The following is a 19,465-nucleotide window of genomic DNA, read 5'->3' on the forward strand; positions in this document are numbered from 1 at the left end:
GTCCAGCTGCAGGAGCTCCTGGGTCCCCCCTGATTCAACCTGGTGGCCGTCACAGGTGCCTCCACCCGACAGTGCCGCCCCAGAGACCAGGCTGGGGCGTGGCTCCATCACAGCACCTGGCGGGCACCGGGGCCTGTGTCCAGGTGGCCACGTCCCGAGAGCCAGCCTGGCGGAGCCTCTGTGCCGCATGGGCCTGGGCAGGGGTTACGTTTCCACTGTGGCCGACGACCTGGAAAGTGCGTGGGAGAGAAGGAGGCGCTGCGGCCCCCAGGCCCCCGATCGGTCTGCGTCAGAGCCTCGGCAGGAGGCTCGGCCTGGGGAGCAGGCGGCGGATCCTGCGCAGAGCGGCTGGCCGGGACCCCGCGTCCCTGGCCCGGATCCCGAGGTCACGAACTCCTCCTGCTCATCCATCGCTAAAGGTGCCAGCGCTGGGGGGACCGGGGGGGTGGGCCACTCCTTCCCGCACTTTCTTCTGGCTTCTGGGAGGCAGTGGCTGCTCGGCCCGGCTCTTCTGGGAGCGCCATGAATTATGCACGGGCTCTGGGCAGGCCCATCATAAATGAGCTTTAATAATTCATCCGCGAGGAGCCAGGGAAGGCGAGGGCCTCCTGGACCTGCCCCAGGGCAGCCTCTGCGGCCGCCGGCTTCCACGGCACGCCCCCCCCCCCCCCCCCCGCCCGCTCCTGCCCCTCACACAGCGGGGCAGGCCCGTCCAGACCGGAGAGCAGGAGCCTCCTCCTCTGGGCTCAGCCTCAGGGAGGAGGCCCCCCTGGGCACCAGGTGACCCGTGGGCCCAGGAGGCGTGAGGAGGTCAGCAGTGCTCGGGGAGAGGCGGACAGGCCAGGGACTGTCCTCACCGAGGAGATTCTCGGTGAGAATACAGGGTCACTCATGTGTCCCAGAGATGCAGGTGGCCCAGGCCGGGCTGGGGCTGGGGCCGGGAGCTGGGGGGCAGTGGGCACAGTGTGAAGGCAGGTTCCAGGCTGCCCTGAGGCTTTGGCCTGAACAGAGGGGCTGCCGTCAGCTGAGCGGGGGGGGGGGGGGGGGGGCGGGCGGGGGGGGCGGGGGGGCGGGGAGTGAGTGAGGATCCAGAGGGAAGTCAGGGTCTCAATTTGGGGCACATTCTCTTTGAGAGGCCCGTTAGCTATCCCGGTGGCCACCCCCACCTGCCCCACCCAGTGCTGTCCTGCCGTGCGCCCCTTCCCTTCATACACCCCGTCCCCTTCACCTGCCGTTCCACCCTTCGGGCGGCAGGGGGCGGGGGGCATAGACTGCTCCTAAGCCCCAGTGGAAAGGGGTTTATCCAGGCAGCCTGCCTGGCAGAGGCAGCCTACAGCAGGGCTTTGATGGCAAAACACGCCTCCTTGAGAGAGGTGAGAAGGCCTGCAGCGGCTGAGGTTGGGGGTCCCAAGGCCCTCGCCCCGACCAGGCCCTGGGCCTTCCCTGCCCCCCCCTTCCTCCCCCTCATCCCTTCTGCAGGGTCCAGCCGCCCACGCCTCCCCGTGCCCTCTGAGGGTGAACCTGCCGTGTCACCTGTCTCCGGTTTTTTGATTTGTTTAATTATAGATGAGTTTTCTGCATAATTTATTCCAAAAGCCTGGATTATACTGTACAATTAAATCACATTCTGATCAACAACTTCACATATAAAATTAACAACTGGCAGCAGTTTAATCTATGCTGCTGCATCTGCACGCAGGCGCCCCGTCCCTCTCTGCCCCTTCTCTCCCACCCCATCCCTCCCCCGTCCTCCTCCTCTCCTGTCTCCCCCGCGCCCCCCGGCCCTGTCCCCCTCCCCTCTGGGTGGGGCCTGTGCAGCTGGCCTCAGAGCTGCAGGCCCCTCACTGAGTGCTCTGTCCATGGCCAGGGGCCTCCCCAGCCTCCCAGCGGGTCCCCATGGTTCTGCCTGCAAAGGGGGGTCTCACCCCACACTTCCCTGAAGGCGACACCCCCTCTTCCCTCACACCTTGGTTCTGACCTTGCCCTGGAGACTAAGGCCTGGGCTCCCGCCGCCCCTGGGTCAGCTTCTTCCTGCGGGGCTGCCCTCGCCTGCTCACATCCTGGGCCACGGGAACCTTCGTCCTGTGCCCACTCCTGGCCCCTCTCAGCGAGGGAGCAGGGGGTTGAGGGGAGCTGCTGGGGACTCCTTCCCACTGCACTCTCCCTCCCCATCCCCTCCCGCCAAGTGCAGGCATTCCCCGGAGATTTCCTGAGTGCCGGGGGTGGGGGAGAGGGGACTGCATTGAATGAGCTAGTCCTCAGGGGCTGCCCAGTAACAACACTGCCCGTCACGGTGGCCACGCAGACTTGCCGTCCTTCAGCCGGTCATCAGTCCCCCTGCTCACTGACAGCAAAGCCAGGGTCCGAGGGGCAGAACCCTCCAAGGTCACGCTGCTGGCAGAGGTGGCCCGTCGTCCTGATGGCGCCCGGACCACAGGTCTGGCTTCTCTCAGTATATGGCCCGGCACCCATCCTTGTCACTGGCCCCAGGGCAGTGCCCGGACCCTCCTGGGTTCAGGCACGTGGGCAGACATGGTGGTGCTGGGCTCTGCCCAGCCTCCCGTGCCCACAGCAGTCCCCGCGCCGTGCCGGCTGCAGCCCGGGCTGCACGTGCACCTCCCCTGCGCTCCTCACGGTCGTGCTAATTTGGCGCTTAGAGACACTTGCAGATAAGCAGTGTCATCTCAATGAGGAGCCTGGAAAATCACGGATGCGAGGAGCCAGCAGAGGGGGCTGCCACTGGGAGGGTGGCCCGTGGGCCACAGGCTGACCAGGGGGGCCTTGGCGGAGCCAGGCACCTGGGCCCAGGCTGGTGGAAGCCACGGCAGGATTTGGTCCGTTTGCCTTTGGCCCAGTGGGGCTGTGGGTCCTTCCAGAACCCCCCTGCCTTCTGCTGAGGTGAGGACGACGATGCCTGGCCAGGATTAGGCTCAGTTTGGTGGGTGGTGTCTCCAACTGTGGGGCTAGTACTGGGACGCCAGCCAAACCCTGGGACCCACATAGTCACGTCTCTGTGAAGATGAAACGAATGGCCCAGCTGGTGTGGCTTAGCGTTGAGCATTGACCCAGGGGCCAAGAGGTCACCGGTTCGATTCCCGATCAGGGTACACCGGGGCTCTATCCCTGGTAGGGGTGCATGCAGGAGGCAGCCAATCAGTGATGTTCCTCTCTCATCAATGTTTCTCTCTCTCTTCCTCTCGCTCTAAAAATCAATATAACACATTTTTTTTAAAAAGATGAAATGAGTGATTGATCACGGTCTTTTAATCCCCTAGACACACAGTGCTTTCCTGGTTGGGTTTGGTGTAGGCGAATAATCATATAACCTGCGTGCGGGGCACGGAGGAGCCGGGCAGTGCAGCCGGGGCCTAGGGTCTGCCCATCAGGCCCCGCATGCCAGACCGGCTGGAGCTGCCCCGAGAGTCCAGGAGGGGATGTCCTGGGTGGGCCAGGCCCTGCAGCCCACAGCAGAGTGCAGAGCTGCTCAGCCTGGGCGTGGGAGTGGGGAGGCTGTGCACGTGTGTGCACACTCGTGTGTGTATGTGTGTGTGCATACGTGTGTTGGGGGCAGGAAGGGAGAGCGGAAGAGAGGGAGGGAGGGAGGGAGAGTGAGTGTGTGTTTTGGGTAAGAAATGGACTTTATCCTGAGATTTGGCTCTTCTGAAAAAATTTTTTTAGGGTTGAAATAGTCTGTTTTGATGAAATGATGGTGATTATAATAATAATAATAATAATAATAATAATAATAATAATAATGTGTTGTCTGAACAAAATAAAAGCTTGACCCCCATGCCCGGTCTTCCAGTTACTTTTCTTTTATCTGTGGGATCCTGGAACCGAAGACCTACAGATGCACTAGGAAGGAGTCAGCAGCCTGGGGGTGGACCGGGGCTGCGCTCTCTGGGGGAGGGGGGGAGGGGGAGAAGGGGAGACCGTGAATGGCTGCCTTTGCCGTTATATAAAATTCTCCAGCTCCCAAGGTGACGCCCCGAAGACATAGTTGGGCGGAGGTGCACACCCTGGGTGGTGTTCTGTCCACCACTCCCTGGGTGGGTGACCTTGGGCAGGTCACTCGCTGTCTCTGTGCCTCAGTTTCCCCGTCTGTACATTCGGGAAGATGGCGTTTGCTTCTTCCTGAGGATTGAAGCAAGGAAGCCGGCCACATGCTGGCGCCACAGCTTGTACATCCGAAGGGCTGTCCTTGTACATAATGGTCCCAGGAAGGGTTATGATGGGCATTCTGTCCCCTCGACCAGTGAATGGCTGAGGTCAGGGTCAGGGTCAGGGCAGAGCTGATGGTTCCCTTTGGCTCTCAGCTCCTTGACCTCCCCGTTCCTGTGCACCTGCCTCGCTGGACACAGGTCATCTCAACACGAGGCCGGCCAGGCTCCGACTCGGGAACACCAAACAGCCACCGGCCACCCTGTCCACCCACGGCCGGGGCCACGCCCTCAGTGCCAGGTGGGCAGGAGCCAGGGCCGAGCCGGCCCGCATTCTCCGCCGGGCTTTGCCCTGTCCCAGCCGGCGGCCGCTGCCTGATCGCCCTTCGTGCCCGGCCCGCATCCTGGCCTCTGCCCGGGTGCGGGGTTCGCGTCCCCTGCGGTCGGGAGTGGAGGTGGGCCACACGCTGCGGCTCAGCCGGCAACAAACCGAAGCTCATACCGCTTTCTTTTGATGTTGATTTTTTTTCATCTCGGTCCCGACATTCCGCTTGGCAAATTGCAATTAGCGATCCGCCCGCCTCCTGCTCTGAGTTCCCATGCCAACGGACCCGGGCACACACAATGGCACGGCCCCAGCCCCAGCCACAGGCCTGAGGAGGGATGTGGGGCAGAGGCGAGCTCTTGTGACCCACAGAGCGGGAAGGGTCCTGGCACCACGTGGCACCGGGGGAGGCAGGGAGGACGCAGGCGCGGGGGCAGGTGCCGTCTCCCACGTCCTCTGGCGCCTGGGCTGGCCCTCCAGAGGCGGGGGGCTGGCACCCCTCCCTTGCCCCCGGGGTGTGCTTGGCCCACGGCGCGTGTGCCTGTGGCAGTCCTGGGAGCCCCGCTGGGAGCCTCGTTCTGCCTGTGGGACTGGGCAGTTGAGATGCCTTTTCAGATGCATCTGGACAAGGGGTCCTGGTCGCCGTGGAGGCGCCTGGGGCCGGGGGACCATGGCTTGGCAGCCCCTTTGCTCACCCATTGGCACTGCCTGAGCGGGGTCCCAGGTTAGAACCCGAGCCAGGCCTCTCCCCAGATACCGCCCTGTTCGTGGGTTTGGGCTGAGAATACAGGGCCACGGGACCGACCGTCTGTCCATCCTGTGCATTCCAAGGCTCCCTGGGCCGCATCCTTGGCGTGTCCTCATGTGTCGGTGGCACCTGCTCAGGCTGGTGGCTCAGGTGCGGGACTCGGGGGGCTTGCCGTGTCCCCAGAAAGGGGCAGGATGGTCTGAACTGGCCCTGTGAGTGTGTGTGTGTGTGTGGGGGGGGGGGGTCCTAGGGGACATGCGGCCAGGGGCCGCCGATCTGCAAGCTTACTGGGCGCTGGAAAGGCGAGGGCCGCCGGGCTGGGAGATCTGTGTCCACTGCTCCGAAGAGGCCCAATGACTTGGTGGCGGCAAGTCCCTCATGTCCCTCCCTCCCCCAGACCCCACCAGCCTTGGGGAAACGAGGCTCCGAGCCCCACAGGCACCCCTGGCTCCCTCCCGCCCTCCTCCCCGGTGCCCAGTCCCCATGTGCGGGCAGCAGCAGCAGCGGGGCCGCTCCCCACCGTGCAGTCTCCCTGCAGGTTCCCGCTGGCTCCCTCAGGGCACCTAAGGGGCAGCCCGCCCTCCTGCCGGCTGCCCGACAGGGCCTGGGCCTCCGGGCTGCGTTTCAAAGGGATCGGGGGCTCTCTGGTGTTTGAAGGGGCGGCTGCTGCTGGGCACCCCCGGGTGCCGGGCTGGGCGGTCCCAGGCACCAGCGGCCCCCCTGACCCTCTCTCCTCTCTGCACGCAGGGTGCAGCACTGGGCGCGGCGCCTGGAGCAGGAGATCGACGGCGTGATGCGCATCTTCGGGGGCGCCCAGCAGCTCCGGGAGGTAAGCCTGCCGCCGGCTCCCCCTTCTTGGACCCTCTTCCACATGGGAATGGGGGGGCTCCCGAGATGAGGAGCGGGGACGGTTTGGCGGGCCTTGTTGAGGACCCGGGTGGTGAAACATGCATGGCTGACCCTTGAGGGCAGGTGGGGGCGTCACTAGAAAAACAGGGACTCCTTCCGGTCTCGGCCTGCCCTTCGCGCGGTCGCTGTGCCAAGTGGCCCCCGTCGGCGCTGTGCCAGGCTTGCGGGTGGTCAGGTGGGTGCGGCTGGTGTGTGAGGCAGCCTCTGGGGCGGGAGTCCCGGCCCTGGAGGGGCCCGCGGAGGCGGTCGGCACGTAAGCCAGAGGGACCGTCCGCGGTGAGTGGGGTGGCCGGTGCCGCCCGCCCAAGGCGCTGCGGGGCAGGCTGAGTTGAGAGCTCGGTGAGATGAGGATCAGGGGGCGGGAGGGTGATTGATTGGACGGGCGACCACATCCATCCTGGAGATTATGTTAATGTTTGCAGTGGGGATGTGAAGAGCCGGCCATCCGTCACCCCCAGAAGGCGGCAAATGTGTCGCTGTCAGTCTCCTGAGCCATCGCTTTTTATGGGAAACGCAGAGGCCCCGGGAGCCGGGCGCCAGGCGGGGCCGGGGTTGGGCCGGGAGGTGCGAGCAGGGCATTGACCGGCATCTCCTGCCGGTGGTCCCCCTGCGGACAGCGGCGTCAAGGGAGCTACTCGGAGCCCAGGTCCGGCTCGGTGAGGAGGTTCTCCACTGTGTCCTGTCGGCCCTCTCGGTCAGGGCCAAGGTCAGAAGGTGGGACCTCCGTGGGGCAGCTGCCGGGGGGTTGTTCCTGGTCGTCTCCCGCACTGAGCGCATAGCAGGTGCCGGGAAACGGGGGGCAGACGCGGGCCGTGGACGGAGGACCCCTGTACAGGATGGTGCTCATCGGGGTGTCTCACGAGATGCTCACATGGGCGGGGTGGGGCTCCAGGTCTGGAGGTCGGAGCCACCCGTTTGCTGGCTGTCCTCCCCCCAGGGCCTAGCCTCCCTGAACCCCCTTCCCTGGCTGCCGTAACCCCAGCCCACTCTCCCGCGAACTCCCAGTGACTCAGCCGCGCGCGGAGGCCGCCGAGCTCTCCGAGGCGCAGAAGCTGCTCCGGGCGGAAGCCGGTCTGTGCTCAGGAGCAGCACGGCCCTCGCCGAGGGCGGCCGGGCACTGCCACGTGCGGCACTGGGTTCGGGAGGAAACGGAGTCCCCTGGAGGTGGCCACGCCCTGTCCAGGTTCCTGCCGGACCTGGGACGTGTCCCGCGTGAGGAGTTGGCCACGCGCCTCAAGTCACCAATGTCTCGCGCACCTTCAGGACGTTGCTAGGAGAGTTGGCCGCCGAGAAAGGGACCTACAGGTTTCCTGCCCGGATTCGGTTCTGTCTGGACCACTGAGCCGCCGGTTTCTGGTCCCTGGCGGGGCTGGGGGTCTCGCTGGGGGAGGACGGGGGGAGAACAGCAGGGGCAGGCGGACACCCCGTTGTCAGGAGTCAGACTCCCTCGTGGGTCATCTTCACTCTCGGGCGGGTTGTTTCTTTCCGACGGCGGTTGGGCCGTTCCAGGTACTTTCATCAATGAGCACATCCCACCCCAGTTCCTCCCCCCCACACACTCCAAGTCCCGCAGCCCCGGAGGGGCAGGGCTGGCATGGGGCGGGGCTTCCGACTCCTGTTCCAGGGGCTCCTCTGGCAGTGCCTCCCTCTCGGAAGGGTGGGCCTGGGGCAGTGGGCGCTGGGCTGGAGCCGGGGCCATGCGGGTGTGGTTGTAGCCGTGGCCGTGGCCGTGGCCCGCCTGGCAGCAGGCAGGGAAGTGCTGACCCGGCGCTCCGGCTCCTCCTGGCAGCCCTCTCCTGCCGACGCTGCCAGCTCTCCAGCGGCTCTGTCCTGCTCCAGTTTTTCTCACCTGCTTCCTCAGCCTCTTACTTCCCGCTGACAGCTCCAGGGCTGCTGCTTGGCACGGGGCACCCGGCGGGGTGGGCGGCAGGGAGCAGGTGAAAAGCTCCAGAGGGAAAGGGCCGCCCTGCACCCGCACCCGGACTGAGCCTCCAGGGCTCTCCTCCCTGTGCCGGTGAGGGGTGTGCCCAGCCCATGCCCGGCTCCGATGGGTCCGCAGGAGGCTTGCTGCAGAGCCCGCGGACCCTGGCGCCAGCTCTCCCCCTGGGCCGCCCCGCCCAGGCCTCCCTGAGCTGACTCTGAGCTGCCTCAAGCACGCTGCAGCTGGGTGAGCCTGGAGTCCGGGCCCTCAGCGCTGGCAGCTACAAGAGCTCCGAACTGCCGACGCTGGCATTTGGGAGCGTTTCCCTTGCCTGGGCACTTTCCTCCTCCCAACCTCACCACAGTCCCGGGGCGGGTGTGACTGGTGCCGACTGTGGCCCATTTCCAAGTTGGAAAGCACGGCAGTTTGGGGCGGGGTGGGGGTCTGTCTGTGAAGACCCCGGTCACACTTCCTCCTCTAACCCCAGGGCCAGCACATAGTAGGAGCTCCTGCTGTGGCCTGGAGCTTGGGTGGCATCCCTCCCCCATGCTTATAGCCAGGCACGATGAGCCATGCCCCCAGGTACCCAGCCTCAGCTCCCGGCCCTGTCCGACGCTGCCCAGGAGCAGGTCACAAAGCGGGGCGCCCGCTGCAGCCTCCCCTGCCCACAGCCCCTGGAGGCTGAGCGCCGCCTCCCAAGCCGCTTCTCTACCCGCCCCCATCAGCACCATATTGTCCCCATCCTGGGGGGGAGAGCGGAGAGCATATGCTTGGGCTCTGAGCTCATTTACATAATGAGGCTGATCATGATGAATAATTCATCAGGTGCCTGGGGGTGCAGGGGGGAGGAGGCGGAACCGGCCAGTCTCCCCACTCTGAAGCCCACGTCCCTCCCTCCTACGGGTACAGCCAGGGAACCACCCCCTTCTGACCGGGTGTCCAGGGGAGAAGGGGGACAAGTCTGTAGAATAGAAGAGCCTCTATTGGGGGTGGGGGTCGGAGGGGAGGGAAGGCCGCTGGGCAGAGGGGGCTGGGAGCAGAGAGCTGGGATGGCCACGTCTGGGGACCACAGGTCACCCTCTGGAAGGCTCAAGCCAAGCCTGGATCTACGAGGCTCTTTCTCAGGCGACAAAACTCCCCCATACCTGGTCTACTGGTCGGGGTAGAAATGGCGGAGAGCCCTGCCCATCTCTCTGACCACCTCAGCCCGCATGAGGCGGTAGCCCGTGGTCCTGACATACAAATAGGGAACCCAAGGTCCTGGCCAACTGTCTCCACCAGCCAGTCCCTCCTGGAGCCCCGCCAGGCCCGTCCTGAGTAGTGGTGGGGCTGGGCAGAGTCTCAGGGCAGAGGTGCAGGCCCGGGGCCTGCCTGGAGGAGGTCCCCTGGACTGCTGAGCTATGTCCACAGAGAGCAGGACCCCTCCCCACTGTGTGCTCCTCTGGACAGTCCCGGGGGTTCAGACCGATGGGTGCCTGCACCCCCACTCCTTTGGGTACCAGCGATGGTACTTCCGGAGCCTGTGCTGGCGCCGCCGTCCCAGCCCATCTTGCCTGCCTCCGGCCATCCCGCGCAGTCTGCTCAGTGCTCCCTGGGAATGTGTAATTAATATTTGCAACGCGCCACATCTGGAGCGGGCTCTGGGCGAGGACCAGAGTCTGGCTGCGTCGAGGGCCCCCTTTGCTGTGGGGCTCAGAGAGGCTGGATGGGCCCCGTGTGGGTTCTTTAGAGACCAACCTCCCCCCCCCACCCGCGCTGGTGCCACCAACTCCTGGAGCAGGTACGCACTCACGCACCCGCTCAGGGGAGCTGGCCCAGGCTGGCTCGGGTGCTGACCCAGGCTGGCTCAGGTGCTGGCCCAGGCTGGCTCGGGTGCTGGCCCAGGCTGCGGTTAACACCCCGTCCCATTTGGGGAGGGTCCTGTCTCAGCCCCTGGGCCTCTCAGGCGGGGTTAACAGGGTCTGAGAGTGCTGGCCAGGGAAGCTCCGAACACCATCAGGGCCCAGGACTGGGGCAGAAGAAGGGGCAGGAAGCAGGGGTGGGGGAGGTGCAGGGGGCAGAAGTAGCCCTGAAGGGTCAGGAAAGGGAAGCCGGGTGACCCCAGACCCCACAGCTGGTTCCATCAGACGCTGTAGTTCCCCTGCGCCCCAGCAGACAGGCCTGCAGCTCCTGGGCCCGGCAGACCCTCACACAGGCCCAGCATGGTCCCAGCTGATGCGCAGAGGCAGGTGGGGGTGAAGGAGCCCCCCACTCCCCCTCTCACCCCCACCTGTCACAATCCCTCCTCCCCAAAGCTCCCAGAAGCCTCCGCTGTCCTCGGGGTGTGTGCCTGCTCCTCCTGCAGCCCCCGCTGCCCGCCACCTCCCAGCGAGACCCAGCGGTGCCCTCGCTCTCCTGGCGAAGACCATCTCGCGATGTGCGCTGTCGGGCGGCAGCGGTGGGGGTGCGGCTGTGAAATATGCTGCTGGGTAGGGATTGCTGCTGCTCGCCTCCCTAAAAACCCACATATATTATTCTTTAATGGAAAGTTAATTGTCTTATTATTCCCTCCATATGGTCCTCCTGCTCAGCACCCAGCGGGGATGCACGGGCCGAGGGGGCTCCTGAGAGGGCGTCTGAGACGCGGTGAGGCCGCCACGTGAGCAGAATTGGATACAACAGGCAGATACCCGGGAGCCGGCCGCAGCCTTGCCCGGACCCCCTCTGTGTCCCCCAGCCCAGCCTGCTCCCCACCGCCTTCCTCCCCAGGCCCCGTCCTGGGAGCGGCCCCTCTGCCTCAGCCTCTCCATCACCGCATGGGGAGATGCGGGGGGGTCGTTGCCCGCCCGCCTGCCGCCCCCACGCGCTGCGCTCCCGTCGCCTGCAGGAGAAAACTCCATTTCTGAGAAGGTTTTTAAAAGCCGATTCAGCCGTGGCAGGAGCTCCTGCCTCAGGGCCAGCGCACTGGCTGGGTCTCCGCTCCCCACCCAGAGAGGGGGTGTGGGAGGTCATTGTGGGGGAGCGCTGCCTCCAGACGCCTGGCCCTGGCGCCCCGCTCATGTCAGCCACCTTCCATGTCCGCCCTCTTCCATGTCAGCCACCTCCCATGGGCACCGGCCACCTGGACCCCTCCCCGTTGCAGGGCTGCTGAGAGTGAGCAGCACGGTGCCGTCGTTGCCCAGCCCCTCCCAGGCTGCTCCCCAGCGTCGGGTGCTGGTGAGGGCAGCGCACAGCAGGCAGCAGAGGCAGCGACAGGAAGGTCCCAGAGGTGCGAGTGGGTGGTGCGTCCTGCCGGTTCCGAATCTGGCAGGGGAGGCTGCGGGCGTCCTGCGGGGAGGCCCCTCACCAAGGAGCTGCTGCCCTGGTTCCGGGGAGGTGGGTGTGGAGGGAGCAGGTCTGGGGTGGGGGACCGCTGGGTGGGATCAACAGACCCGTGTCTGGTGGTGACCGACACGGGGGAGGGGCCGTCGGCTGCCCACTTGTGCGAAGAGGCCACTGTGGCCACTTGGAGGTCAGTGCGCAGAGGGTGGGCACCGGGGCTCAGAGCGGGAGAGAGGTCTGTGCCTCTGATGGCAGGGCTGCCCGAGGCCCCCGGCTGGGAAGGGGCAGAACGGGATTTGAACCCGGAGCCCATGCCCGTGGCAGCCACTGAACGGTGGCCCGTGGTGGGCGGCGATGGCGGGGCTGGGTCCCCGTGCTGGGGACCCGGGGCGTCTGGGGCGTGTGGCCTGCCTTTCTGAGCCTTGGCTCCCATCTGTGAAGTGGGGGTCCGAGCTCCCCTGTGCTCACAGGAGGCGTGAGGGTCTCAGAAGAGCAGGGGCCGAGAGAGGCTGCAGACAGCACCCTGCAACTGTAGGGGGGCCTCTGGGGAGCCCCCTGGGAGCTCGTCACAGCTTCGGGAAGCTCAGATGCCCGGGTTGTCCCCTTTGTTTGTCCGAGCCCAGGAGTTGGGAAATCGGGTGCCTCCTCCCTGGCGTCTCAGTCTGCTCGGGCTCGGGCTCGGGCTCAGGCTTGGCCTGGGTGGCTTATAAACCACAGGGACCACATGCTCCGGGGACTGGGAGGTCCGAGGGCAAGGCACCCACAGACCTGGTGTCTGAGGGAGGCCACTTCCTGGTTCTTCTGCGGTGTCCTCACATGCTGGGGGGCAAGGATCCCTGTGGGTCACCTTTGTTGGGGCGCTGCTTCCATTCATGAGGGCTTCCCGAGAGCCTCCCTCCCGGTGGGATCAGGTTTCTCCGTGTGAATCGGGGTAACGCCTGCTGATCGGGACACCTTTCGGGGACGGGACCTTAGAGACCATCGGGGCTTGAAGCAACAGGGCCATGAGCCGGGGAAGGGCGGGTAGCTTCTTGGGCCAGGAACCCAGGCACCCCTGGGGCGGGCAGGCACGGGGGAGGGGGAGGAGCCCTACACCCCAGAAGCGGCCTGGGATCCCTTTCTCACATCAGCCAACCAGGGGGCTCAGAGGAGGGCTGGGCGCGGCTGGCAGGGGAGTGGGGTGGCACGAAACCCTCCACCTCTGGGCGGGCCCAGGTCCTGGCACTGGGTCAGCTAGTGGAGTGGCTGAGGCCAGGGCTGAGGACCATGGGCCCTGATGGCAGCCCCGGGGTCTCGGACAGAGGCCCCTCAGTTTAAGAAAGAGTCTCAGGTGCGAGCGGGACCCCGGCCGACGGACCGCACTGCTCTCTGGAAGTTTCCGTCGACAGCCCGCAGCCCTCCACCCCCACCCCAGGCCTTCCAGCTTGGGAATCTGGGAGGTTTGTCGGCTTTCCTAAGGCACGACCTCCCCGCCCGCCAACACACAGCTAGTGGTCAGCTTCGAAGGGGACCCCACACTTACAGGTGGTGGAGGAGGGGCCTGTCCGCTCCCCTCCCCCTCCCCCGGCCCCTGCATCCACCTCTGAGAGTGATGGGGGGCAGGTCTGGATGATCCAGGGTGCGAGATGGGGGCTGGGGGTGGCGGCCCAGGGATGGCTGCCCCAGTCTGCATTCCTCCCTCCTCCTCCCATCCCCCCCGGATTGGTGGCCGCCACGGAGACACTTGCCTGAGATTCGCGGAGCCCCGAGCGGTTCCCGAGTCGGGAAGTAATTGGTTCTGACAGACCACAGCCGGCCGGGGGGCAGCACGAGCCGCATCAGCCACAACCCACCGGGCGGGAGACGGAGGCGCAGCCTGGCTCCCTCCACGCGCTCGCTGTGAGCGGAGAGCCCCAGCCTCCGCTCCCCCACACCTCGCTCTCAGCCCCCCGCCTGCTGCCTCTGCAGGAGGCTGGCCAGCTCGTGCTGGGGAGACCGAGGCAGAGCCCGGACCCTGGGCGGCCTCCTCAGCCCTCCTCTCCCATCGTTGGTTCTCATACCCCCGGGTCAGGATGCGGGGTTGGGGCTGGGCCCTCACCGGCGAGGCAGTGCAGCCCACAGGTGCCCGCGGTGTACACGTGTGCATCATGTGCCCGCCAGGCTGGCGTGGAGGAGGCGCTCAGCTGGTCACCGGTCAGTGAGGGCTGAGGAGGGACAGCAGGGCTCTGATGTCCACGGGACCCTGGGGGCTGTCCAGCCCCGCGTGGGGGCAGGCCCAGTGCACCAGGGTGGAGCCTGGGTGCCGGCTGGCTGGCCCGGGAGATGAGCCTGCATGGGGTGCGCTGGGCTCAGCCCCACATGGAGGCTCCGGCCGCTCTTTGTGAGGGGCGGAGGGTGCAGGGGCCATGGAGGGGGCTCAGGAGAGGAGGTGCCAGGTGGCTCCTGGGTCCAGGGAGGTTGGGCTGTTCCCAAAGTGCCTCCACGGCCTGGCCCAGGCGTGTGGCCTGGGCGGAGGGAGTGGGGAGCACTGGGCCTCCCAGCCATCCGTCCGTCTCCCCATTAGGATTCTGAGCTTCCTCCTCACCATCCACTTGCCACCCTCCTCTCACCCCAGTGTGAAACCAGCTCCCTCCTCCAGGAAGCCCTCCCGCTCAGTGCTGAGGCCAGTGGTGTCCGAGGCTCCCACTCCCTTCGCTTCTGCATCCTGCGGGTACACAGAGAAGGCAAGAGCTGCTGGAGCCCTTGGTGGGCCCCCCCAGTCTCCCCGTCGGACGGGGTTGGGGGACCATGACCAGCGGGGCAGGGCCACGCCCAGGCCTCCCAGGAGTCTCCTGCGCGCCGGCAGGCAGACTGGGAAGGCAGCTGGCAGGTTCTCGGTCCATGACTCCGTGGGGGAACAGTCTCTGGCCTGCAGGGGCCACGTGTGGGAGAGAGGAGAGAAGTGTGGTGCTGCACGTGGGACTGTGTGTATGTGTGCACATCTAGAGAACATGTGAGTGTGTGTGTGCAGGTGGGGGGGTGAGCAGGTGAGCGCTTGCTGGTCTGTGGAAGGGAGAGGTCGGGCCTGCATGATTTGCTGCATATGACCAGACGCGCGAGTGTGTGTGTGTGTGTGTGTGTGTGTGCGTGTGTGTGCATGTGAGCGTGTGTGTGTGAGCATGTGATCCCACAGGCCTGTGCTTCGTGGGGGTGGCCAGGCCTGCGTGTGCGTGCATGTACATGCGGCTGAGTGCAGCTCTCCGTGCTGAGAGCAGGTGTGTGCAGGCACCCTTGCGGGCCAGGGTGGGGCTGCGAGGAGGCTGGAGCCAGGAGCTCCGACGCCGGAGCAGGCGAGAGCTACTTAACTGAGTAATGAGCGAGGCTGAGAAATCGCAGCTGCAGGTGAGGCGCTCCCGCTCCCGCGCACGGCACCGTGCCTGTCCCCACGCCTGGGAGACATCGTCAGGCGCTCTGCCCGGTCTGTGCGCCGGGGCCTGCAGGGGCGTGGATGTGTCCTCACACCTCTGAGTGTCTGCGCCCTGGGGTGGGGGCCGGACTGAGCGACCTCACTGTGGAGAGCGCAGGCCTTGTCCCCACTTCACAGATGACAGAGCTGTGGCTGGGAAGGGGCACCTGGGCCTCCTGGGGGGGGAGCCGTCCTTCAGGCCCTGGGCTGGGGGACAGCAGAGCTGGAGTCGACAGGGAGCTTCCTCCAGCCCAGCACAGGCCACTCCCACTCACCACCGCAGGCCTGTCCTCCGCCCAGGGCCCATCCCCGGCCGGCTGGACGCCTCCCATCCTGTCCCTAGAGAGTGAGGCGGCCGTGCTCCCCGCTCCTGTGGCCCCACCGTTTCCTGCTCTGATTCCTCCGGGGGCACCGTGGTCCCCGTGGGGCTGCCCTGAGGCCCAGGGTCTCCCAGGGGGTGCGCCGCCCCCTGTCCTCGTGCAGGGAGACCGGCAGCTGGGTCAAGTGGCAGCCGCTCGCCTCTCCATCAGGTGTTGACGGAGGAGCCTGCATTATGCTCCATCTATAGGCGCAGAATAAATTGGTGCGTCGTGAATTTGTTCTTTTTAAAGAGGGACTTGCACACTGGGGAAAGCTTTTAAAAAGAACATTTATATAAAAAGCAATTACCGTGCCAGTAATTTTTACGTATTCTCCCCTCCCCTCGCTGCCTTTGTGTTTGAACGTTACCGCCTCCCGGGCAGCTGCAACCTGGCCCCGGGCCTCACAGCCCGACCGCGCCTCCTCCTCCGGGAAGGCTCTGGGTGCAGGGCAGCCAGCAGGGCAGCCAGCAGGGTGCGGCTGCAGGAGCAGGGCTGGGGGGGTTTATGTTAAAAACCCGAGAGCTTTGGCAGTTTCCTCCCGTGGCCCCTGTCCGAGGCTGCTCCCTCTCCAGGGCTGAGTGTTGCGTCCGGGCCCCTCTTGGCAGCAGCCAGGCACTTAAAGGCAGCTGCTTCCCGGCAGCCTCTGGCCGGGTCCGAGGGGGGAGGCGGCGGAGTGGGAGCAGGCATTGTCCCTCCCCAGGAGCCATACGGGCACCCGCTTCCCCCGCCGCCATTGCTCTCCGTTCACTCGGTGCGTTATGTAAATTGTCTCTTGCTAGTGGTGCAGGAGCTGCTCAGGAGGCCCGGGGTCGGGGGTGCAGGAGGCTGGCCCCGGAAACCCAGTGCTGTGTACCAGGGAGGGCCCCCCCCACCTCCCAGCTCAGACTAGGCCCCCCGGGGCTTGCCCACTGTCTCCCCACCAGACCACAGCTTCGTGAGGGCGGTGGCTGCACCCCACAGCAGACTGGGGGCTCCCAGGAGGCCAGGTGCTCGCCCTCCTTGGGCAGGGCCATCAGGTTGAGCCTTTGCCTCCCACCTCAGGCTGGCACCCAGGGTAGGACAGGAGCCCGTCCACTGCCCAAGGGGCATGCTCCTCCCGCCTGCCGCGCTGGCACACAGAGCCTCCGTAGAAACCTTGGGCAGAGCTGGCAAAGGGCGTGTCCGCCCATGGGGCTGGGTGACCCACCACCCGCCCCGGGGGGACCCTGGGGCTCCTTCTACAGTGAGTGCCCAGTGAACTCGGGGTGTAGCAGGGTGAAGTGGGGAGCAGCATCACACCCGGGGGCACCAGGAAGTTCTTGGGTCCCCAGGAGCCGGGGTGAGGCCCGTAGGAGCATGAGGGTTCCTCGGCCTGAGCAAGGCCTGGTGACAGAGGGGCCCCGCCTGGCTTTCCACCCTCCCTGCTGAGACTCAAGGCCTGCTGGGGGCATAAGACCTTCCAGGGGAACCCAGCCCCCCACTTCTCAGGCGCCCCTCCCTCCCCGTCCTTGCCCGGGCCTGGCTGCCTGTGGGTGTGAGCCAGGTGGGCCACCTGACCCGGCACAGGCTGAGCCAGAGGTCGGTGCGAAGGCAGTGAGTGCGTCCATTGGCTACACGACAAGACTTGGGGCCTCTTTCTCCCGCCTGGCACTGCCCCCTACTGCCCCCGGGCGGGTGTTCTGCTTTCTGATTGCCCCCAACATTTGGGAAATGTGGGTGTGGGAGCGAGGGGTCACCGGCGCCGAGTGTCTGTCTGGTCTGAGGAGCCCGGTCTGTGGGCTGCGCTCAGCTGATGGGGAAGTGAGAGCTCGGACTGTCTTCATCTGCAGTGACAACAGACAGCGGTGGTGGCCCTGGCACAGGGCACGGTGCCAGCTGCTGCCCTGGGGGCCTGTCTCGGAGCCAGAGACCCAGTCGAAGCGTCAGCCCCCTGTCCCCGGCGCCTCTGTCTACGTCTTTCTCTTTCCTTTCTCTCCCCGCCCTCCCCCCCCCCCCGCCTTCCTCCTTTTCATATTTTTTTCTGACATGTCTAAATGGACTTTAATGCTCCGGTTTTTAAATCGGCGTCGCACACTCGCACGGCATAGAGCCGTGGTTTCCCCGCGGGTTGTGTTGGGAGCCCAGCGGCCCCCCCTCCCCCATCCCCAGAGGCTGTCACTTTCCAGTCTCAGAGCCCACATCTCGAAATGACATACTTATGTCACCACTTCACGACTGTTCCGTTTTAGCAGGATCCACTGGAGGGGGAGGGGGCGGACTGAGCTCTTGGCCCCTCCCCCATGCACAGAGCCATCGCTCTCCCCGCCCCGACCCCCACCCCGGGGTCATCACGCTGTGGACCTTGTCCTGCCCAGGCCAGTGCCCAGCAGAAGCGTAACCCCTGGCACACACTTTGGGGGCAGTTTTTACGTTTTTTTTCCTGCAGGTGAACAGCCGTCTGGTGTTCGCTGGCGGCCTTTCCTGTGACCTTGGCCAATTCTGCCCCCAACTCCCCACCCTTTCCTCTGACCTCCTCTCCTACCTGGGGTTCTGGCAAGTTCGCCGTCCAGGGCAGTCTCACCCGGAGCCTCCGGACTGGCCCCTGTGCCGACGAGACAGCCTGTCCGCCCCGCCTGCCCGGGCTCGGCCTGTGCCTGGGACGCCCCACCTCCCTCCTGGACCGAGTCCCCTCTCTCCTGAGAAGAGGATGGATGTGGGGGGCAGGCTTCTGAGCTCTCTGTCTCCGAGAGCCTCCCGCTCCCCACGCCTGGCGGAGACTCCCCGTGGGCGTGGGCGTCCAGGGTGGACACGCTTGCCTCGGGATGCGTCAGGCAGCGCCCCGCTCCTCCAGCTTCCGGAGTCGCTGGGAGGAGGCCCAGACTCACTCGGACCCCCGCCCAGGGCCCAGGGTTCAGGTCCCACGCTGCCACGCTCCGTTCCTCTTCGTGCCTTACCCACCGCGGGCACTTCGGCCCGGGAAGCTTTCTTCAGTGATTTTCTCGGACCATTTCCTCCCTTTTCTCTGCCCTCGTCTCTTCCTAGAGCCTTTCCTCGAGACCCTTTTCCTTGCTTCTCCCTGCTCTTTCCGAGTCCCCATCCCGGTGCCGTTTCATCGGGAGCGCTCTCAGTGCCGTTGCCGTATTTTTCACTCGCGGGATCTCTCTTTTTGGTGCCTTTTCAAAATAACATCTTGCTCTTGTTTCCTTGTTGCTGTAGCCTGTAAGCTCTCTGAGGAGTGTATGATGGCACTTTTTTAAAACTTCATTTAGGAATAATTTTAGACGTGGAGAGGTTGCCAAAATAGTGCAGCGATTCCCTGCTCCCTCGCCCAGCTTCCTCCCAAGTGAGCATCGCATAGCGATCGTACAAACGTCAAAGCGAAGGCGTGGCGGCGGGTGCAGGGCTGCGAACCAGAGTGAAGGCCTGCCTGGGCCTCACCGGCTTTACACGAATGTCCTTTGTCTACCCCAGGCTCCCCCGTTGCATTTAGTCATCGTGTCTCCTTGGTCTCCCCCAACCTGCTGGGGGGGGAGAGAGAGAGAGAGAGAGAGAGAGAGAGAGAGAGAGAAAGAAACATCCACACAAGAGAGACACATCGATGGGTTGCCTCCTGCACACACCACCACGGGGATCAGGGATCAAACCTGCAGCTCAAGTACGTGCCCTTGACCGGGAATCCAACCTGAGGCCCTTCAGTGTGAGGGCTGGCGCTCTAACCACAGGACCACACCAGCCAGGGCTGATGACCTCAACACTTTTTTAAAGTGCCGGTCAGTTTTTCCGAGTAATGCCCCTTGGTTTGGGCGTGTCTGGTGTTTTCCTGTGATTCGATTGAGGTTCTGCATTTTTAGGAAGAACACCATAGAAAACGGGGTGTCCTTCGTCTCGGGGGTACGTGATGTCAGCCCAGCTTATTATTTGTGATGTTAAAACCATTTGGTTAAGGTGGTGTCTGCTTGGTGCCTCCACGGTACAGTTGCTGTTTTTTCCTTTGTCCTCCATTTCTTGGGGGCGATACCGTGAGGCTGTGGGACTACCCGGCTTCTCCTCACCCTCCTCTGCCCGTTGGTTTTAACATCCACGTGGAGCCCACCCGCAGCACCAGCTGCCGTGGGTCTTTCTCATCCCTTATTGGTTGTAGAGGGAGAAGGGAGAGAGCTATTGCCCCCCCCCCCCACACGCACACCCAACACCTTCCACACTCAGGTGGGTGACCCAGGTGGGAGGTACCGGCAAGTGGGGTGACCCAGGGCTCCCGCGACCAGGGCCTGACCCGAGGCCGGGCAGTGGCCGAGGGCTCGTCCCTGGGGGCCGCTGTGCCAGTGAGTCAAGCTCTTCCGCTCGGCCCTGGGGCTGAG

At 65.1% G+C, this 19,465-nt stretch overlaps 1 protein-coding gene across 7 annotated transcripts in view; it reads left to right on the forward strand.

Moving 5' to 3' along the window:
• Positions 1-19,465, forward strand: part of CACNA2D2 (calcium voltage-gated channel auxiliary subunit alpha2delta 2) — a 109,621-nt gene that overhangs the window by 13,436 nt on the left and 76,720 nt on the right. For all 7 annotated transcript variants that reach the window (XM_059664648.1, XM_059664650.1, XM_059664649.1 and 4 more), the window contains exon 2: positions 5,981-6,062. In XM_059664648.1, coding sequence (XP_059520631.1) covers positions 5,981-6,062 — 82 coding nt within the window. The remainder of the gene's footprint in view (positions 1-5,980; positions 6,063-19,465) is intronic.

This window comes from Myotis daubentonii, chromosome 14 (genome assembly GCF_963259705.1).
Source record: "Myotis daubentonii chromosome 14, mMyoDau2.1, whole genome shotgun sequence".
In the NCBI taxonomy this organism is placed as follows: domain Eukaryota; kingdom Metazoa; phylum Chordata; class Mammalia; order Chiroptera; family Vespertilionidae; genus Myotis; species Myotis daubentonii.